The sequence below is a fragment of the Ceratotherium simum genome, chromosome 11 (assembly GCF_057802395.1).
Source record: "Ceratotherium simum simum isolate JZ-2026a chromosome 11, ASM5780239v1, whole genome shotgun sequence".
In the NCBI taxonomy this organism is placed as follows: domain Eukaryota; kingdom Metazoa; phylum Chordata; class Mammalia; order Perissodactyla; family Rhinocerotidae; genus Ceratotherium; species Ceratotherium simum.
Window position 1 is genome coordinate 62078217 of NC_141910.1, and position 23395 is coordinate 62101611.

The 23395-nt window shown below is 40.1% G+C and overlaps 1 protein-coding gene and 1 long non-coding RNA gene across 2 annotated transcripts in view; one reads left to right on the forward strand and one right to left on the reverse strand.

Moving 5' to 3' along the window:
- The window catches only part of LOC147916021 (uncharacterized), a 132435-nt gene extending 109365 nt beyond the window's left edge, over positions 1-23070 (forward strand). The window contains exon 3 of the long non-coding RNA XR_015553590.1: positions 22456-23070. This is a non-coding gene — a long non-coding RNA (uncharacterized LOC147916021). The remainder of the gene's footprint in view (positions 1-22455) is intronic.
- Positions 20202-20556, reverse strand: LOC101395869 (large ribosomal subunit protein uL16-like). Its single transcript, XM_087436430.1, has one exon. The coding sequence runs from the start codon at positions 20463-20465 to the stop codon at positions 20211-20213; it is 255 nt and encodes an 84-aa protein (XP_087292556.1). The 5' UTR covers positions 20466-20556; the 3' UTR covers positions 20202-20210.
- Positions 23071-23395: the final 325 nt, after the last annotated feature.

Here is a 23395-nt window from a genome sequence, read left to right on the forward strand (position 1 = left end):
CCCGTGCAAGAATTTATGAAAAAAAATTGTGCATGAAATAAGAGAAGGTAGCATTTACCAGACCTTTTAGCTCTAATTAATCACTTTACTTATCTGTAAGCCAGAGGACCGAATTTATATCATTTATCTCTGTATCATCAGTGCTTGGTACAGAATCAGAAACACATCAGAGGCTCATTAACTACTTCTTGATGAGTGAATTAAGAAATATAAAAATTATCATGAGAAAATAATTAAGTCCTTTATGGATTGTTTATTCATTCAACCAGTATTTTTGGAGTGCTTCTCTATGCTACGCTCCGTTTTAGGCACTGATGATACTGCCCTCCTGACTATCTTAGAATTGAATTTGTTTGGGATGTTAAGAATAATTCATTTTCCAACATAGTAACACCAAATAAATGTTCGGAGTAGGAATACAGGAGCCTGGGCTGGACTAAAGCAGACTTTGTGGTACTTCTGACTTGGGCTTTATGAAAGACATAAGAGGAGAGATAGCATCCCTGGCAGGGGCATCCAAGAGGAAGGGTAAAGATAGGATGCCCCATAGCGTGTGTAGGCCACTAGGGTGAGATCTGAGTAAACTGGGAATTCATATCAAAAAAGTTGGCTGAGGCAAGATTTTTAATGCCAGAAAGAGGAGTTCGGCCTTGATGTGTATTAGTTTATTAGGGCTGCCATAACAAAATACCACAGCCTGAGTGGCTTAAACCACAGAAATTTATTTTCTCACAGTTAAGACAGCTGGAAATCCAAGACCAAAGTGTCAGCAGGTTTGGTTCCTTCTGAGGCTTCTCTCCATGGCTTGCAGATGGCTACCTTCTCACTGTGTCCTCCCATGGTCTTTCCTTTGTAAGCCTGCACACTTGGTGTTTCCCTGTGCGTCCAAATTTCCTCCTCTTATAAGGACACCAGTTAGATTGGATTAGGACCCACCCTAATTGCCTCATTTTAACTTAATCACCTCTTTAAAGGCACTGTCTCCAAATAAATTTTGAGGTCCAGGAGGTTAGGGCTTCAACATATGAATTTTGGGAAACACAGTTGAGCCAGAACCACATGGTGGGTCAGAGAGATCTGTCAGGGATTCCTGAGCAGGGGGGGTGATATCACAAAAATGGAGTAAGAGTGATTGCATGTATATGTAGTATTGGTGGGAAGAGAGGGGATTATTTTAGGTTAAAACCTCTGAGTTATTACACGTTTGACTGCCAAATGTCTCTGTGGGCCCTCGCTAGCCGCACAGCTATTAAAAAAGAAAATTCGTCCTCTTTGACTTATTGCTAATCATTGCAAGTTCTGACCATGTAATTTAGTCACAGTTTAAAATGCTTTTGAAGATCAATGATTTTGTCCTTTAGCCGACCATAGCTGATAATGAATATCCTCCCCAAAGTCTCAGCTAATATAAGTTGTTATTTCAGATTCACCAAAGGAACATCATAGTTAGGAACAAAAGGAAAACACAAATTTGAGAATATATATGGCATAAGTTGGTGTCTTGGTGGGTGCACGGCATGTACTACTTCTATTCAGTTGCCTATCTTTGTCTAATGATGACTATTTAGCTACATTCTGTTAGCCACTTTCAAAAGTGGAATGAATTTGGCACTTCTACAAACGACTGACTTTTATTGGATTTATTGCCTTTTTTTTTTTTGGCATAGATAGTTACTTTTCATTCTAATTGAATGAAAACCCATATTGCCAAGTGGTACAAATAAAATGATCATTACACACTGTTCATTCAAATAAATGTGTTTGTTGAAAACTTGTTTTAGGTACTGTGGTTGATGCTGAAGATGTAGAGATGATTAAGAAATGTCACTCCTTTCAAGAAATTCCTAGTGTGGTTCACCACTCAAATTCTGGAATTATTATGCCCCCAGTACCCAGCTTCATTATAGTCTTCCCAAAGATCTTTGACAATGACCTCAATGTCTTTCATTACACAAAAATTTTTCTTCTTTATACTTTAAAATCTATTTTATGCATCAAAATATAAAATGACATTCTGTCCATTTAAATGCCAATCATTAATCTTTTAAAATTTCAGAACAAAATTTGAGGATTAACATGCACACCATCACTACCATTTGTTTATTTAATTTAGGCTACCACTGCATAACTTTTTTTTGACAATTTAACTTACTATTATTTGTTTACAACCTGGTTTTAAATGAATCAGTTTAACATGAGCTTTTCCTCACTGTCTTAGATGCTGTTTCTTATAGACACTCCAAGTGTTCAAATTTATGAAATTTGTTTTCCATTTCTATGGCACTGCTTCCTGGGATATTTTATGTATCCATCGCTGCGGCTAATGTGTGTGTGAATGCAAAGAGGCAATTAGTGTTTTGGTTGAACTGAACTTTGGAAATTTAGAAGGCAGAGAGAATGCAGTTTGGTGCAGATGGATATGTATTTTTCTGGATAGTCTAAAAGGATTCAAGTCTAAAGACAGATCTGAAAGGAAGAAGAATCAGTACATTTATAGATTGACACTTATTCAGTTAAGCCAACTGTGCTCACTTGATTTCTTTGAACTTCAATATTTTGTCTTCCTGACAGTTGTTAGTGTCCCAAGTAAAAGCGTAGAAGAGAACTTACATGCTCCTCCTCAGGGAGCTGGGAATGACTAATGTTTTCACGAATTTTGCCCCTAATCAAGGCATGAAGTCTTAAGATACAATTACCATTCACATAGGATTGTAAAAGAACCTCATTAATATATATGCTAGTTATTCTTCTTTGATGTGGTTATAGTCCTTAACCAGACTATAGTTATTATAAGTAAATGTTACTGGTTCTCCTGTGGCCTCCACAGCACCATTGGCAGAATCAGGGAGCTGCAGCATTCTGTGCACTTCTGCTCAGACTCCTTGTTGCTTCTCACTCTCATCCCAGCACTCATGGTCTCACCACCATCAAGACCACTCTCAATATTAGTGTAGGCTAGCTGCTCTAACATAAACTCCCAGATCTCAGAGTTTCAACAGAATAGGTGTTTATTCATCCTCCACATGACAGTTCAATACAGGTAGTTTCCTAAGTAGTGATTCTGGCACCAGGCTGCTGCTATCTTGTGGTTTCATCCTCCAGCACGGACTTGGGGTCCTAGACTGGATCCTCTGTGCCCATACTGGGGTGGATGGGAAGAGGATAGAAGATAGTGGGAAGTTCGTATGCGTTCCCGGAAGGAGTGCGTATTAGTTTCCTGTTGTTGCTGTAACAAATAACCACAAACTTAGTGACCTAAAACAAGACAAATTTATTAACTTACAATTCTGGAAGTCAGAAGTCCTAAAACAGAGGTGTCAGAAAGAGGAAAATTCTAAGCCATGCTGTCTGAACTCACTTTAAATTTATGAATCCTAACCTCAAGTGGATTCTTAGTGCTGTGCTCAATAATTCTACTGCATTTCCTTAGTCCAGTGATTCTTAACCTTTAGTATGCATCGGAGTCACATGGAGACTAACAAAACACGTATTGCTAAGTTTTTGATTCAGTGAGTCTGAGTGGAGCTGGAGAATTTGCATTTCTAACAAGTTGCTAGATGGCATTGATACGACTGGTCTAATGACCACACTTCAAGAGCCACTAATATAGTCCGTTCATTCTTGCATTGTTCTCATTATTTCACATGTCCTCTAGCCTCAAATTTCCAACACCTCTTCTATCATCCCCACTCTCAGTTGGTGGTGACCTTGAATCCTGTATCAGTGCTTCTCACGCTGTGAGTAGGGAAGGACAGTTTTTCTTTTCTTATTTCTAGTCTATTGCTCTTTCTTTAATTTCTAAATTTTTAAAATTTCCAATCTGTTACTTTTGTAAAATACAATAAGTATTTTTTCTGGTGTACAAAAAAGGGGAAAGGAGAAAACAAAGACAGAATATGAGCCTCAAATTTTTAATATTATATTCAACAGACATAAAAACACTCTGACAAATTGCCATAATACTTTCTAAACATGTATTCTCAGTTTGTGTCCTCATTTTATTGGGAGCCAGAAACCAATGGGTGGTGGACCAGTGCCTGTCTGTAGGCTGCAGTCTAGATGCACTGCTCTATACCCTTGAAAACCGAGCAGTCAGAAGAGACTCATGCCCTGTCACCATACATCTACCCATCCACCCTTCCCAAATATTCCCATAACTACATATAAAATAGCAATGCTCTTATAAAGGGTCAAACCCTTTTGTCTATTCCATGAAATTGTTCTAGCAATTCTTTCCTCTTTCTCTCAAATTCTATTTGTTTTCTCTACTACACTATTTCCATCAGAAAAGCAACAGCAAAAACAGTGGTACTTTTTCCCTCTTAAAAAAAAAGCCTTTCTGGACCTCATATTTCTCTCCAGCTATTTCTCTTGCAGCAAAATTGTTCAGGAGAGCTCAAGGTCAGAAAAACACTATGCTGTTGTGGAAATTACAGATCCTTCAACCTATCCGAAATGCAGGTCCGGAATTAAACTTGCCCCTGTGTTGCTAGTGCTCAACTGTCGTGGGCAGATGGGTGTTAGGGATGAGTCTGTCTGTCCTGGTGAATGTGTCTTTCACCAGCTTCTCCACCCAATTCCCTCACACTCCCAGTGAAGCAAGGCTGATGGGTTTAGTTCAGTCACTGTGGCTGCCTTCACCCACATCATTAATGGAGACACAAACTGACTGAACTCAGCACCAGATTTGGTGTCATCTAACCATTCACCTCCCAAGAGACCCAGTTAATTGCTATTTCCCACAAAGCTTTCTTTACAATTTCTGCCTTCATCTGAGAAAATCTCAATTAATGTTTCAAGTGTGATTTCATTAGACAATGTCAAGCACTTAATAAAAAACTCAAGATCTATTGGAGTTACTGTTTTTCCTCCTTTTGCTTCATAATTCTCACATTAAAAGTTACCATTTGTCTGGCATGATTTGTCTCTGCATAGTCTTGGTCCTCCTTGCTCCCAAAACTGTTATCTTCAGGCATGCAGATTTTCTTCTTTTAAATATAATTTGGCTAAGGTGGTTGTTGCTTTTGTCTTGTGAAAATTTACCAAATTGTCATCTTCTGTCTTGACTCCCCGCCCCCCCAATCCAATTTCCTCTATTTTCTCAGGACACTGTATTTTCTTTGAAGTATACTAATGTAATTTATTCCACCTTCTTCACATCGTCTATTTGTTTGACAAAGGAATCATCTCTCTGTTTTGCTGCCTTCCCTCTCCCAACAAGAAGTATTTTCTTTTTCCTTCCCAGGAACCATTACCCTAGCTGAGTCTATCTTGACCTGACTCTGTGAGCCCAGGGATGGGTGATTCCCATCAACTTTGATTTTTGTAGATATGGGAGTGGAGGGAGGTTGTAAAAAGTAATTTAGAGGCTAGAAGTCGCTGTAATAATCTTGTTCTTTTCTTTCCTGAAGATTTGTTGGCAGATGCATGAGAGGGGCCTCGTACACTGCTCTCCTTGACTGAAAGTAAGGGGAGCAAAGATTGTCAGTCATGTTGGTCAGGGAGGAATTTGGTACTTCTGAGTATGTGCCTTGAACCTGAAGCCACAGGAATAAATCTGAAATCACAAGGATAAAAGTTATTCATCAGCTTGCCTAGAATGGTAGGGTGACCATATTTTCCTGATTCGCCTGCGACTTACCCAGTTTTAACTCTGAATGTCCTGTGTCTTGGGAAGCTTCTCAGTCCCGGGTAAACCTGGACAATTTGTTACCCTATATGGCACGGAAACCTCTTGTTCCCTGATGGATATGGATGACCAATGACCTCTCCTGGCAGTATGATTTCAGAAATATGCTTCTTCTTTGTCTAACTCAAACAACACACTGTCCTCAATTTGTGTATGTGTACTATATATGTAAAAGGTGTTTGGGTGTGGGACAATGGGAGAAAGTCAGAAGTTGGGAAACAAGGAGAGAGAAAAAATCCTCACAATATGAATAGCACAGAGATATGGGAATGTTTCTGTTCCCACTATCATTACACTAGGGTCCTCTGGTCATTTCAAATCTTGCATAAGATATTTAACACTCAATATCTCTATTACAAACCTTATTAATCATCTGCTATCAATATTTATATATGAAATTTCAAGATTTCTTTGACCTGGGCCAAACAGGCATGGATGGGGAGTCCTTCTTCTTTCCCTATGGTCTTCTAACTCAGGGAAGTTAGGAACTTCTATATCTCTCTCTACCATTCAGTAGCTCTTCCCCAAGGGAGGAGTATTGGCTACTCTGGTTGTCTAGAAGCTGAGATTTATTAGGCCGTAATTTAAATCACAGAGTTACTTTTGGCCTCCAAAGTTGCCAATTGTCTCTATCCCATTTCTCTCTTTCACTGCTTTCCTCGTGAATCTTTAAGAGGGCCAAGGGGTATCTTCAATGTCTCTGCCCGGTGGTAAGCTCCTCTGCTTGCAAGTGGGTAAGCAAATGGACAGGAATCTACTGTTCAGAGAAGCTCTCCCTTCAGGTAGATCCTAAACTCTATATGGAAAGATGTGGTGATTGTAGCCTTAGGCTCAAGTTACATTTTCTAGTTCAAGTTTTACCAGAGAGCACAAAAGTTGAGTTCATTGGATTTTGGAGGCCACTAATGGAGTTGATCCCAATTAAGGAGCAGCAGCAAGGGACAAGTACCTCTAGCTAGGAGAAAAAGACGCATCCTTGGAAGAGATTTTTTTCTTGCTATATTTTATTATACATTCAACCTGGAGGTAACCTGGTTTACCATTAATCAATTTACCATCTCTATAGTTTTGCCTTTTTCAGAATGTCATATGATTGGAATCATACATATGTAGCCTTGGCAAATTGACTTCTTTCTCTTAGAAATACACACTTAAGATTCTTTGGTGTCTTTTCACAGTTTCATAGCTCCTTTATTTTTATCACTGAATAAGATTCTATTGTATAGATGTACCACAGTTGTTTATCCACTCACCTATTGAAGGACATCTTGGTTGCTTCCAGTTTTTGGTTATTATGAATAAAACTGCTACAAGTATTTGTGTGCAGGTTTTTGTGTAGACATAGGTTTTAAAATGAGTTGGGTAAATACCTAGGAACACAATAACTTGATAGAATGGTAAGACTATGCTTAGTTTTATAAAAAATTACAAACTTCTCTTCCAAAATAACTGTTTCATTTTGTATCCCCACCAGCAATAAATGACAGTTTCTGTTGCTTTGAATCCTGGTCAGCAGTTGGTATTGTCAGTTATTTGGATTCTGGTCATTCAAATAGGTATGTAGTAGAATTTTTATTAAAGAAAAATACATGTACAATTGTTAATTGCCCAATGAGCATTTGCTCTGCATGTTTTTCAGAATAAAGACTTAGAAGGCTCTACATCCATATGTGCACCCATAAGCACACCCAGATTTGAGAAAGTTACTTCTAGGATTGAGCCAGTTCCTCCAGATAAACTGGAAAAATCCAGCTCCTTTCCTCTCAATTGACCCAGACCAAAGTTTAAAAACTCAAATCCGTATTGGAACCAGGAAGGTATATTCTTCAATGAAGTGGGCCCCATAGAAGACAATAGTGGTGGATACTGTAGCAAACTGAGAGAGGCATATCTTTTCCAAATTTGGAATATAACTCTGTTCCAACTGCTTGTTGCCACAGGAAATCAGACAGACTATGAACAAATCTAATTTTTCAAGAGACTTGAGATTTTGGATTTTATATGAAATCTCCTGATTTTTCAATGTTGGCATCTAATCAAAGTCCTCTTAAAATACTCTTCAGAGCAAACACAGAGGCTCAAGCCTCTAGGCTGCCACCACTGATTGAGACCTTTGTAAATACAGAGTAGCTTACTCTGGAAGGCAGTTTTAAAAGGTTTTTAATCTGGGAAATTCGTGGTCTGACTTATATTCTAAAAAAAATTCCTGAAAATGTGTTGGAGAGATGCAATGGATATCAGTTAGAAAAACATTTTAGTGGTATAAGCAAGAGATTATGCCACTTGGACTGGAGTTTTGGCAGTACAGATGGATGGAATTGGACAATTTGTGGAAAATTTGAGTGGTATACTTAACTGTATTTGGTAGTGGGTTGGATAAATGTAGGTTGGAGTAAAGGAGTATGGGTCAAAATACATTCTACATGTTTCTACAATGAACTAAGAGGATAGATATGGTGTTTACTGAGTTAAAGAAAACCGGAAGAGGAGCAAGAGAAAATTTTATTGAGATGGAAGAAGGAACAAGGTATGTGGTATTATTAGCTCCATTTTACAGGTAAAGAAACGAGATTTTAAGGGGTTAAGTAATTTGCCCAAAAATCACACAGAAAATATATTGCAGAGCTGGAAATCAGACCCAGGACTTCTGATTCCTAATTCAGGGTTACTACCAGCACCTCATGATGCCTAATGTGTTTCTATTGTTTTTGACCTGAAGTGAATGTCAGAAGGAGGAGCTGAATGATTTCCTTCAGGTGCAAGACTTGGTAGAAAGGGTGGGGCCCCATTGACCTCTGATGGCCTCTAACCTGGAAAAGGAAGGAACAATCACATGTACTTACCCACAGCCAAGGTTATGGAGAAAATGATATTGATTGAGTAAAGAATCACAGTTTTGTAAACATACTATTATGCTGCGGAGAAGGAAAGGAAAGAGAGTGAAGAATGTGAGAAGAAAACAATTGCATAGCATATTAAACTACTAGTGCCAGACACCTGCAAGTCGTGTTTTGATTTATCTGCTCTAATTAATGTCTAAGAAGTTTGAGAGATTAACATTGGACTTCTACTATGCTGTCTGGCTTTTACATTTCTAAATTATAGTCAGAGAATTGCTCCCATGAGGGATATGGGGGACTTATAGAAACAAGGGTGTGCTGTTTAAGAGAGAGATTTACAAAGCAGTTGAGTGGAAGAGGAGGAAATGAATAGGGAACAGAGCCCTAATCTGAGAAATAGCTTCTTCTCTTCTAGTGTCTCTCCTGGGAACTTGTAGCTAGTTTGATTCTCTAAAGTGAGTGCCTCAGACTTGGAGAGTGTCTCTCTGCCCGTAAGATGAGTAGTAAGCCTAGACAACAAGATAAGCAGGTGGATATATAGGCTGATTTATGTCTTTATTGGAAATAACTACTCAATGAAGAAGAATGTGAGTGCTTCAGTGGGCAGAGACAGAGGAAGATAATACTCTTTGTTTAGAAAAACACCTTGATTACTATTTGAAGGTGGAGGATGAGATGCTAAAACCATGGATTGGTTGGTGTCCAGAAATCAGGAGAGATAGCTACATCACTCTGCTTAGGTAGTGAATAGAAACGTGTGCCTGCAGTCCAGCAAAGGAGAGAGGGAGATGGGAGATGGGGAGAGGAAGCTGGTGCCTAATGTGATAGTGTAATGGTTTACATGGTGACCATGTAAACCAACCTCCCCTTGTACTAGTTCTTCAATGTTCAGTAAAATCTGCTACATAACTGTATTTGTTTCCTGGGGCTTCTGTAACAAAATACCATAAAAGGGTGGCTTAAACAGCAGAAATTTATTTTCCCACAGTTCTGGAAGCTAGAAGTCTGAGATCAAGATATTGGCAGTGTTAGTTCCTTCAGAGGGATGTGAGGTAGAATCTCTTCCATGCCTCTCTCTAGCTTCTGGTAACCTCAGGAATTCCTTGGTTTGTAGATAGTGATCTTTCTGTGTCTTCATATCATCTTCCCTCCATGTGTCTCTGTCTCTGTGTCCAGATTTCTCATTTTTATAAGGACACAGTCATATTAGATTTAGGCCCACCCTAATGACCTCATCTTAACTTGATCATCTGCAAAGACCCTATTTTCAAATAAGATCATATTCACAGGTACTAGGGGTTAGAATTCCAACATCTTTTGGGGCGATAACAAAATTCAACCCATGACAACAACAAAAATCTGTTGTGGATCTTCCATTTTTGTATCTATGTATCTATCTAGCATTAAAGTAAGATGAAGAGATTGTGATATCAAGGAAAAGGGATGCATTCTACACCAAAGTCAACATATTGGAGAACAGGGGTAGCACTGGGGGGATGATGATATGATAAAAAAAGGAAAATAAACAATCAATTTCAACTAATATTATGAAAACCATAGCTCAGGTCAAGAGATGAGTCATAAGCCAATTGCCTTTCCCTTACCTCCAAGTTTATTACTGGAAAGAATAATTGGGTTTGAGCCTATTTTGTAAGATGGGCTACATCAAATAACACTTGGTTACAATTTTTGGTTACACTTTTTGTCAGTGTGAGCTTTCACTTTTATATAATACCCAACTCTATTTTACACAAAATTCTTAGCCTAGGGCAGAGCTAGGACAAGGTAAGCAAGCTGAACTCTACTTGTCCTTGGAATACCATCCCAAGTCAGAGGGAATTTGTGAAACAACTTTGAGATTATCCTGACAGTCTCAGTCTCTCTGTCTCTCTCCATATTTCAGACAGAAAGTGAGGTATATGCAGTACTTTGCAAACATTTTGGCTCAAAAAATCCTCTAGCAAAGTAGGCATGAAAGAATCTTGGAAATTGGAATCTCTGTATCCATAGTTTCTTTGCATTTATTGTATCCTAGCAGGGATTAGGAGGAAATGTGCTTGCTGTAGATCAAACTGCTGAGCAAGAACATTCAGGTAACTGGGCTCATACTGGGAGGCACGTCATTAGAAAATATAACTTGGGAGAGGCTATATGCAATGTGAAAGAATCTTCCCAGGCACTGGAGAGAAGGGTTGTGAATTGTGAATAGAAACTGTACTATGGAGATGATGCAACACTGCAAGATCTATCAGATCTTGGGAAGGAAAGCCAATGGACAGGAAATCTATGAGGCTCTATCAAACACATAATTCATCTGCAACCTTGAAATGTCAAATAGCTCTCTCAATGACTGTTGGGCTACCAACATCGCTTGAAGTCAGTAATTTGGGTAGAATTTCCTTAGAGTCCAAGGAAGAAAGTTTTCTTAGTAGTATAGATAGAGCTATCACATGTCAACTTTTTTTTAAAGCATGAACCAAATTGTTGAAAACCTCCAAATATGTTTTAAAAGTACAGATATTGATCAAAAGGATGACTGAAGTGTTTACCATTATTTATGGTATAATTTTGCTACAAGAAATTGAACTGCTAGGTGGTAGAGCTGGGGAATTTCTCTAATTCTCTGATTAGTATCGTTAATTTTAGACAAAGGAGAGAAGAAAGTGGTGTTGTCTACTCTCAGGAAATAGCCTAGAACAAAACCTCAGCACTGGAAGTTCCAGCTCAACTGGGGAAGAAGATGTTGATGGGGTATGATTTAGCCACCTGAAGTTGAGTTCCTGATGGTCAAGGACCTGGAGAGTAGAGAAGAATAGGCTTTCCACCACTGCTTTTGGGAAGAGGTAGTCCTCAGGAGATAGTCCTCAGAACATGTTTGGTAACCACACTCACAAACTGCCCTCTGGACTTAGGCCTGTGGACTATATGCTGGCAATGGCTCGAGACATTGTGTCACAGATGATGGGGATGGACACAGCCATGGCAGGAAATATTGCTCAGGTCCAAGTGGGAAGTACATATGGAATAGAATCCTGGGACTCTGATGACAGGAAATAACCTTTGCTCTGACTGTGGGGAATGGTGATGAATATTTCTTAGGAAGCTTTGCTTATGCCAAGAGAATCTGGCTTGAATCCTACGGAAGCTGAGGCTTAGGAAGGATAAGCATATGCAAGCAGGCTGGAGAGCTGAGCCATCCATTTCCCTGGTAGTGATTAAGCTCAATTTCTAGGGCTTCCCATTCTTTATCTCAAGGTAGAGACTCTAGAGAGAGTGAAGTAGACAGGCTACCCGCCATGGTAACACTTCCTCTTAACGGTTGGAGATCAAAGTTCCAGGAGTGGGTCCTGATTCCAAGGGTGAATAGGAATGTTAAAATACAAAAGCTGGGATTTCAACTCACTGTTCTGAATGAATGGAAGGTTTAGAAACTGTCCCTGGGTTTGAAGACACCCATTATGGAAGTTATCACCCAGGAGTGGAGGGTGGGAAGAAATGTTTCCAGCATCCAGTAAGAAAATGAGAGTGGGAGTTTTCCAGTTGGTCAAAGGAAGAAGGTGGGAAAGTCAACATCTGAATGGGTGGCAAAATTCTCTGTACTACCAGACATTATTTCATGTGGGAATGTTTGAAAAGCAGATTGGCCCAGGGACGTCTGTACATGCTCAGGGGAAACCCAAACTCCTTGGAGAGATTGCAAAGATATGGGGTGACAATCATATGGAGAAGGATATCTCAGCCAATTTAATCAGAAATGGAAAAGTGAGGATACCTCAGTTGATATCTGGGATATATAAGTGTGGACTGTCCACTTGATGGTCATGCTTTAGCTTATAACTAGCCTGAAGGGAGGACAGGCAGCAAAGCAGGGGAGCAGAGAGTAGGGCCTAGGATACCACAATGTGTCACCATCAGGATCTCAAGAATCCACTTGGGGAAATAGGGCACCTTCTTTCTCACAGAGAAGCCATGTGCTACTGTGGAAAGAGTTGAGTTGTTGCACAGTCAGACAGACTTGGGTTTGAATCCTGTCCCTCCCAGGCCAATTATATGACCTGGTCTAGTATCTGAGTCTCCCTTCCCTCATCTGTAAAATACTCACAAGATTTTTGTTAAGATTAACAAGAATATATGTAAAGCTCATGGCAGGTACTCAATTATTGCTTGCTGTTATCGCCTCACTGTGCCTAGTAGGGTTCCCTGTACATAATAAGAACTCAGTATGATTGCGCAATAATGCCACATTATAACCTCGAGCAAGACTCCTTTTCTCTTGAGTATGTACTTGCTTTGACTTGTCTCTAAAGTCTACTCCAAGCGTCACTATCCTCAGGGATCTTGCTACTTCCTCCTCTCTCCTCTTCGGGCAGGATGGGCAGTGGTTGAGTGTGCAGGGTCTGGTGTTAGCCTGCCTGGATTTGATTCCTGGGTCTGCCACTTATAACCTATATGACTTGGGCAGGTATCTTAGCCTCTCTTTGTCTCATTTTCCATATCTATAAAATGGAGATTGTAACAATCCTGAATTCTCTGAGAGGACCAAAGGAATATACATATGAAGCATTTAGAAGAACAGTGAATACTCATTAAATGTTAGTCATCATTGCTATATGTTTTCTCACTATTCAGCCAAGAGACACAGTTCGTCTGACATGAAAGCAGAGGAGTGCTAGAGAGGAGATGAACCTCTGCATCCCTCTGACACTTAGATCACAGACTGATCTGAAACTGCCCCCAGAATATACTGAATATAACTGCTCAGGGTCTTATCGTGGCCAAACCATATTGGCTCATGCTAAACCACATGCTTCTGTTATTGTTCACATACTGAGAGTTTCCCCTAGGCCAGGGCCAATCTTAAAGTATCCTGTCATTCCCCAGCATGCAGTACAAGGCTATGTTCATAGAATGATTATTCATTCATTCACTCATTAATCCATTCATCAAATGTTCATTGAGCACCGCCCTTGCCAGGCAGCAAATATGTAGAGGATGAGCTTGAGAAGCCATATTAGAGGAGGGTAGGAGCCAAGTGGGAGGGAACAGAGTCTCACTGATGTCCTTGTTCATACAATGACAGTGAGTAGAGTGGAGGTAATTATAGGAAATGCAGCATTCTTGACAAACCACGTGCAGATTCATAACAGAATTCTGGGCAGCTGAGTTTCTGCCTGGCTGGGGGTCAGGCGTGGGTCATTGATAATGTTTCCTGAGGCTCCTTCTCATACAGACCACTTTGTTTTCTGTTTTATTAAAGATAGGACATATGCCAAGAGGGGAAGTGAGGTGTAAGCACAGCTTGGAATAGAAAATGAGATCTATACTTGGCGGAAGGCCACTTTCGCTGCTCTTCCTTTGGGCACCACTCTGATTGACTGGGCTTCCTGCCTGCCAGAGCAGCCTCAAGGTTACTGTTCTCAGTTGCAATACTTGTTTACTCTCTGAATGTGCAATAGAAGAATTTAGTGCATGCTCTCCTTCCATCCTATCCTTCCACACTTTGGTGTCCTTCAAATTAATGCTTTTGATGTCCCCCTCTATTTTTAAAAACTATTTTTGAAATGTAGATTTTCTAAGAAAAAAAGTAAACCTATAACTCCATACCTGTATGTAGATTTTGCTGACTAGGCAATGAATGAAGCACTCTCACACTCACTATTTTATTTATCCATGTAACAACACTATAAGGCAGGTACAGAACTTACATCCATTCCCATGAAGCACTGCTGTGTTCAAGCATTGCACTGTGTAGAAACACCTTGTACTATTTCAGATTGTGTTATACTCAGAAGTGAGGGCCCAAAATGTGGCAGAGTCAAGACTTGAAACCATATGTCATGATTTCTACCCCAATTTTCTTACTATTACTCCAAGTGCTTGTTAGAATTTTATTGGAAGGAAGAGAGATGAATGCATACCTTCACTGGACCTCTTGATTTAATAGCTCCAATAAGAACATAGCACCCTGAAGAGGGCTAGTCAGTCTTAGAAAATGTTCCTGCTACCTTCCCACTTAAGTGCATCACTTTCAAACTCCTTCTTTATTATTATAGTACAAATGGTGGAGCTTCTCTTGCTTCTCCTGCCTAAGGATAATCTATTCTTCTGCACTTCTCAGCTTATTCATTATCTCCTGATATTGATTCTTCCATGTATAGGAGGGAGAGAGGAGCTATCGATTATCTCTTCTCTCTCTCCTCTATGTACATTAACATGCTCTGTATGGGCCTATTATCATCTGCATTTTAACTTACACAAATCTGTCCCAACTTAAACGTTTCTCCATCTAAATCCTATCTGCCCCTCCAACTACCACAATATCTCTTTCTTCTCCATTACAGCTGAGCTTCTGATAGGAACTATACCTACATCCTCAGTGATTCATCCCTTAACTCTCTGTAGTCTGGATTTGATCCCCAATATTCCAGCTCAAGTGGTTTTTCTGAGGTTACTACTGACCACTGTGTTGGTGGATCCATTGGGTATTTTCTAGTGCTCATATTATCTGATTTCTCTGCAGCATCTGATTGTGGATTAGGCCTCTCTTTGTCACATCTCTACAGATCATTTGTCTTCAAATCCTTATACACTCCTTCATATATGCAAATTGAATGAATAGATAGTTATATGCATGCCAGGTGCTATTCTTAGAACCATGCATTTTGCCATATTTTAGTACCTTGATCTTGAATAACAAGGTGAGTGTGTATGGGGGTACTTATGCAAGTTTAAAAAGAAACATCAGCTGAATAATATAATAAAGCCAAGATTTTTGTGGTTGTTTTTGTTTATAGAAGCTGAAAATTTATATATAGGCAGTGGAAAACTTCCATTGCCCTTTTTATGAGAACAACATAGAGTCTACTTAATCACCAAATGGAGGGTTACTGATGTCATATCCTTTAAACTTCTCTCTGGGTTTTTGGATTGAATATTCAGAAGTCCACTAAGATGACTTTATGTTGGAATGAGAACTGTCATTATGTGATCTAGGATTATCAAAAGAAGAACATTTAGACCAGAGAATAACTTGAAAATTTGGGGCAGCACAATTTCCCATTATTTGGGAGAAAATAGGAGATTTGGAGAAATTACCTACTTCTAAAGAACCATGCGGTTGTAAACTCCTTGTATTGCAAATTCAAAGAGCGGTTCATAAAACCTGCACCACACTGAGAATTGAAGAATGTTAGGTAACGGATTTTAGATGGTCTCTAGTCTATCCTTCTCAACTTGGAAATAAGAAAATTGAAGCATAGATTTATAAGTTACTTGTCCAGAGCCATATAGAACATGAGTGGCAGAGTTGGCCCTCAGAGTTCAGCATTGCTCTGAAAGGAGACTGAACCTCCAGGTTGGGCTAGATGTCCACCCTCTGTGTTTCCATAGCATGCATCACACTGCATTCTAATCACCCATTTGCTTTCTAGTTGTTATTAATCAGTAGTCCCTGAAAGTAGACCTGTATCTGATTTATATCTGTATCCCAAGCATCTGGCACAATAAATAGTTATTGGAATGATAGGCACTATGTTGGGTGCTTAGTGTACAGAGACATAAAAAAATGATTTGGGTATTGGAATAGACATTCCCACCTACAATGTATCCTTTAGTTAATTGGTTCCACATACATTTTTATCATAGGCTAGACATTAGGTTAGGGGCTGGGTGTTCAATGGTGAACAAGCTGGAATGATTTCTACCCATAGGGAACTTAACACATGGTAAGAGAGAGATGTTAAACAAACACTCCAATAAATATAAATTCGACTCATAATAAATGCTAAGAAAGAAGAGAACATTTAATGTTATGAGAGAGAGGCTATCAGAGTTGAGGTCATATAATTTACATTGAGAATTCAGGAGAGTCCTCTCTCTGAGGAAAGGACAATTGAGCTGAGATCTGAGATGATCAGACGTCAGTGAGAAGAACATCCCAGGAGGCTGTAACAGTATGCGTAGTGGCCCTGAAACAGAAAGGATCATTATGTGATGGATCTGGCTAAAGATTATTGGGCAAAAAGAGAGGTACAAGGTGAGGTAGGAAAGGTGGGCAAGGGCCAGATCATGATAGTAATGATAAGAGCTTCGGATTTTATTCAAAGCATAATCCAATTTTTTTAAATAACCTTTTTGTTCTGGAACAGTTTTAGATTTTGAGAATTATTGACAAGATAGTACAGAGTTCTCATATACACCACATCCAGTTTCCCTATTATTAACATCTTACATTTGTATAGTACATTTGTCACAATTAAGGAATCAATATGGATTCCTTATCATTAACTGAGGTCCATACTAGATTCAGATTTCCTCTAATGTTCTTTTTCTGTTTCATTATCCCATTCAGGATACCACATTAGAATTAGTCATCATGTCTCCTTAGGCTCCTCTGGGTTGTGAGAGTTTCTCAGGCCCCTGTCTGATTTATATTTCTATCCCAAGTACCTAGCACAAGATGCTAGGCCTTAGTAGGTTTATTGAGCATACGAACACAGGCACAAAAATCTCTCTCGCTTTCTCTTTCTCTCTCTCTCCACTCTCCAAACTACATGTGTATATAACATGTGGGGATTAAAATTTTCCTACTATCCATTCTTTATTAAAATTAGGCACTGATGACCTTGGACACAGATCCATACCCACTGCTCTGTTGAGCCTTTTTCATTGGCTGCCAAGAGCTGCCTTTAGGGTGACCTCTTTGGAAACTTCCATTTATGTAGACAGACACACAAATAATAGATTGTTTTTAAATTTTAGAAGAGCTCTATTTAGTTTCTACCTTAGTGTGAGGAGTACTTTCGGTTCCATGATAAATATATCATTTTAATCACCCTTCCTTCTTGCTTTGGCTCATATTCCTGTTCCTTCATGTCTACCGTCTCCTGTTCATCCCCTGTCTTCCTCCCACTAGCAGGAACTAAGGAAAGGTTAGGCCAGGGCTTCCTTTGACTTTGAACCAGATTGAGTGACTCTTTTTCAAGATGTCTATTTCTAGAAATCTAAGAGCTTTCTATCTTCTTCTTTTTACAAAGGAAGCAGTGGCCTTGGAACATCCTTGCACCTTCTTCCCACCTGGGTTACCCTAGCTCCTGAGCATGTTAGCCTGAGAGGACAGTGAAGACAGACCACTTCCTGCTTGCAGTTCTCGAGTCCTCCCTCCCACACCAATAGGAGATTCCGGCTACCTGAGTGCAAACAAATTTCCCCCTAAAGCGGTCAACACTGTTTGCCAAAATATATTTTTCACTCAAATTTTGATTACAAATGGAGCACCCCCTTCATCTTCTTCACCTCCAACTTCCTTGAGAGGCTTCTCTTCAAACCAAAGAGATTAAGTGATTGTAAGCTTTGTGTGGGCGGGGCGGGCCTTTTCTCCTTTCTATGTAATTGTGCTTCCTGCAGAGTCTTGCCAATCAGCCAATATTTGTTGAATCTAACACAAAAATTCTACACAAATTAGCCCCATTATTTTATAGCCATACCTTCTATAAATCTATATTCATCTAAACAAAGATGTTATAGTTTGCTTCCTGTGGGGGAGCAGGGAAAGGGTATATACTTGTGTATGATAAAACTTCAGTTAAGTAGCAGGACTCAACTAACTAGGATTGTTGCCTTAGGTTCTGCTTTTAGGAGAGTAAGAAAGAAAAGAAAAATAGGCTGAGTGAAGGAAATTGGGGATTTAGTAATTAAGAAGTACCCAAAGCCATCTGACACAAAATCTGTATTTAGCCTAATCCCCTATTCAATGCAGACCAGAGTAAAATCCCATAGTTGGCGAGATCACCACTTAGAAAAGAATAATTCCATGCTGTTTTCCTGGCCTTACAAAGGCAGGCAATGATTTTCTGTGGCAAGTGCTGACACAAAGGAAGAGTACGGTGTAGTAGAAAGGTGGATCTTAGGAGTCTGAGGTCTGGGTTCAAATCCTACCTTTGTCTATTAGTCAAAGTGTAAGATTCAGTGAGTGAGCCAACCTTTCTGAATTTTCTTTCCTCACCAATGACATGGTAGGAGGGTATGTGAGAATTTGAATGAGATGTTATATATGTGATATAAGTCCTGAGCATATAATATGCACTTAAGAAATGTTAACTTCTATTATAAGCTATTGTTAACAGTATGTGTTTCCTGATTAAACTGCTGTTATCCAGAATGCTTTATAATAACCATTCCATGACTGCACTATTAAATCTGGAATTTACCCTGTGTGTGTGTGTATATGTGTACACAGCAAAATCTTACTCTTTTGAAGCTGTCTTTTAGTAGCAACATCTCACCTGAATACAACCTGGAACCGTCAACTGTGTATAAACGGCCTCTGAACAGACATAATAGATGGGCAAAACTCATAGACTAAACAAGGCTTAAGTATTTCCCTCAGATTAGAGCCCTCTGATGTTCATCCACTTGTATGAGAGGACAGAGGTAGCTTCTTATGCATCTTTTAAAAATTTTATTTATTTTTAATGTGTAAAATTTGACAAGTTTTTAAAAATTTTTTCTCCAGCTTTATGGAGGTATGACTGTCAAATAAAAATTGTATATATTTAAGGTTTACAATGTGAAATGATTAGCATATTCAAGCTGGTTAACATATCCATCACCTCACATAGCTACCATTTTTTGTATGTGTGTGTGTCCTGAGAACACTTGAGCTTTCCTCTCGTAGCAAATTTGAAGTATACAATACATTATTATTAACTATAGTCCCCACGCTATACATTAGATCCCCAGAACTTATTCATCTTCTAACTGAAATTCTGTACACTTTGATCAATATCTCCCTTTTTCACCCACCCTCCAGCCTTTCATTACCACCATTTTACTTTCCCTTACTATGAGTTTGACTTTTTTTTTTTGCTGAGGAAGATTCACCCTGAGCTAATGTCTGCTGCCAATCTTCCTCTGTTTGCTTGAGGAAGATTCGTCCTGAACTAACATCTGTGCCAATCTTCCTCTATTTTGTATGTGGGTCACCTCCACAGCATGGCCACCAACGAGTGGTATAGGTCTGGCCCGGAAACTGAACCTGGGCCACCGAAGCAGAGTGCACCTAACCACTAGGCCACGGGGCCAGCCTTCTTGACTTTTTTTTTTAGATTCCACATATAAGTGAGATCATGTTCATCTTTATATTCCCCCTAGCATCACCTGCATTTTCTGGCATATCCTTTGACCTCTGTGTATTTGTTGAATAGGTATGGATTGTAGCCTGGGATTTGGTTTCCTATAGAAAAACAGAAACGGAAAATGGAAGGAAATATGTAATTTATAGAAGCAGGGTATATTGGCATATATTGGCAGCAATGAAAAATGACAACCGATAATTCTTTTTTTTTTTTTTTTGTGAGGAAGTTCGGCCCTGAGCTAACATCTGCCAATCCTCCTCTTTTTGCTGAGGAAGACTGGCCCTGGGCTAACATCCATGCCCATCTTCCTCCACTTTATATGGGACGCCGCCACAACACGGCTTGACAAGCAGTGCGCCTATGTGCACCTGGGATCCGGGCCTGCGAACCCTGGGCCACGCAGCCGAACGCGTGCTCTTAACCGATTGCACGGCCAGGCCAGCCCCGACCACCGATAGTTCTAATTTTATTTTGGTTTATTTATTTATTTGACAGTAAGTAGGATTTATTGGTGGGCGTGAGAAGGGGGGTGCAGTGCTGAAGCTCTCATGAGTGCAGGGCCCGCCACTTGTCCAGGGGACCACGATTAGGGATGTATTTGACCCCACAGCCATCCGGGATGAGCCGCTTTTCAGCCACCATGTCTTCAAATTCATCCACATTAAACTTAGTAAAACCCCACTTCTTGGAGATGTGGATCTCCTGGCTGCCAGGGAACTTGAACTTGGCCCTGCGTAAGGCCTCAATCACATGCTCCTTGTTCTGCAGCTTGGTGCGGATGGACATGATGACTTGGCCCATGTGGACTCTAGCCACTGTGCCCCGGGGCTTTCCAAAGGCACCCGCATACCTGTCTGGAGCCTGTCAGCCCCCGCACAGGACAACATCTTGTTGACGCGGATGGCGTGGAAGGGGTGGAGCAGCACTCGGTTGTGAAAGCCATCTTTGCCACAGCTTTTCACCATGTACTTTTCAGCACAAATACGAGCAGCCTCCAGGGCTTCGGAGGAGAGCTGCTAATATTCATCTGACACCATGTGGCCACAGAGTGGGAACTCATCGACTTTTGCCTTCTTCCGTCGCAGATCAAAAATGTGGATCTTGGCATCAGGGACACCTTGGCAGAAGCGAGACTTTGGGTATGGCTTGTTCTTACAATACCGGTAACACCCGGCAGGGCGGCGGCCCGTGGCGACACCAGGATCTTCACTGGCGCTGAAGGGAAAGCTGATAATTCTGATTTTAAATATGTCCTCTGACTCAAATTAACAGAGCAGACACAAGTACTCACAGACCATTTAGTTCAGGGGCAAATACTATCACATACTTTAGAGGCTTGAGGACATCTACAGTAGACAGCATCATAATTAATAATCCTAATAAAAATCCTCAGTTGCTCGGAAAATGCTAAATCATGTTAATTCTTTGGAAGATTTATATCTCAAATATATTTATTAAAACATATTTTGGGGGGGCCAGCCCCGTGGCTTAGCGGTTAAGTGCACACGCTCCGCTACTGGTGGCCTGGGGTTCAGATCCGGGCACGCACTGATGCACCACTTGTCCAGCCATGCTGAGGCGGCGTCCCACATACAGCAACTAGAAGGATGTGCAACTATGACATACAACTATCTACTGGGGCTTTGGAGAGAAGAGGGGAAAAAAAAGAAGAGGATCGGCAATAGATGTTAGCTCAGGGCTGGTCTTCCTCAGCAAAAAGAGGAAGATTGGCATGGATGTTAGCTCAGGGCTGATCTTCCTCACACACACACAAAAAAAAGATTAAAAAAAAAAACATATTTTGGAGGCAAATGAGGTCATAGAAATAGAAACTGGAATTTCTCAGGCTTACAGACACACCTATATAATATTATACCTCTGGCTCACTAAAATATTGCCCCCTCAAGTATTTCTAGAAGTCCCTGGGGAGCACGATATTCGTTTTCAAGAAAAAAATTCTGCTCCTAACGGGTGCAGGATTTGCTCTGCCTGTTGCTGCAGTTTTTCTGGCCGCTGCTATTGCTCTGCTGGGCCCCTACTAACTTCTTTCTATCTTGATTACCTCTGTAAAGACCTTATCTCCAAATAGGGTCACATTCTGAGGTAATGGAGGTTAAGACTTCAACATATGACTTTTTGGGTGGACACAATTTAGCCCAGATGTCAAGCTCAGGGAAAAGGTTGTAGATGAGATGGGTATTTGCTGTTATCTGCACATAAATGATATTTAAAGGCATGAGCCTGAATGAGATCACTATTTGGTATGAATGGAGATAGAGAAGATGTCTTCAGATGCTCTAACATTTGGAGGCAGGTGATTCTTACTCAGACACACTCTGAATCTCCCGTTACATATATTTTCATAAATTATAATTCCATCTAAATTACAAGTCTGTGACTTTCTAGACTATGAAAATTTAAGCCAACAGGCCCCGATTTCAGAGGAGAAGAGCATTTTGTGGGGTGGTAAAGATCAAAGCAGAAACTTCTCATAGAGAGGATGAAGGTTCTGATGGACTCTGATGCCAGTGGCTGTGGTTTTCTTTAAAAAGTTCACTTCTGGACAGTTTTTAGCATTGTCCTGGAAGAACTTAAAGCAAATTTTAAAGCACATTAAGGAACTTTACCTTGACTGAATAATAGCCTTGATAGAAAAGGAAATAAGAGACTGTTTCAGATATGTAACTCCCACAATGTCCTAGAAATGAACTAAAAAACATAGCCATTTTCTTTTCATCTTTTGTTACTTAGTGACACGTAACAGACCATTTTGCTTGTTTTGAACTTTCAGAGTGACTGCAAATCATCGTTGGGCTGTATTCCTGGAAAGATGGTCTCTGTTCACCTTGCCAGCAGACATTTGCTGTGTGCCCTTGGCAAATCACGATACTGGGTGAGATGACCTCAAGTCTGGCCTAAGGGAGAGAATGTGATGATTTTGCTTTCCGGGATAATTCTCCACACAGACAGCATATTATGGTAGGTGGATCATGGAACTGAGGAATGAATTCTCTCCCCAGCTCTGACTCCAATCTAGTGCATGCCCATGGACTAGTCACTTATTCCTAGACTTGGCGCAACAGATGAGGAGTATGGACTTGATGACTTCTGAGATTTCTCCTAGGTCAAATTGGTCTACAGTCTTATGACTTAAAGATAAATTATCTCCAAACCTATTCATGTTTCTAGGGTGCCCAGACAGACACACTTGGCTTAGTTCTGTGGCTTGATGTTGGCCCTAGCATGACATTCTGGGTGAAGACTAAGAGTGTTCATGTTAACAAAATAACAAGAACGTTTCAAAAACAAATCCCCAACACCCCAAACATTGCCTCCGGTGTAATTTTTTGCTTTTTCTCTCCTACACCCACCTTGTATCTGTGACTCACATTCCATTAAAATGTGTTTAGAGTGATCTTTGTCAGTGTTAGACTTCAAAGTGTTCAACTTTCTTAAGAAATATATTTAAAAATATTATCTTTTGATCTTACCTTCAGACTAATACTTACGGCTGTTTTTCTCTTATTTGGATCCAGTTGGGGGACTCCTTGATGTTTTCTGTTCTTAGATCAACACTTTGTGGTGCGATCGTGTGTATAAGAGGCTGCCCTTGGAGTACACTTGTCCACCTTGTGACTATGAGGCCCAGAAACCTCCCCCTCAACTAAGACTATGCCTTCAATGGCTGTTCAGAATCTAAAGTTCTCCTGGGCTTTGGTTATACACTCACA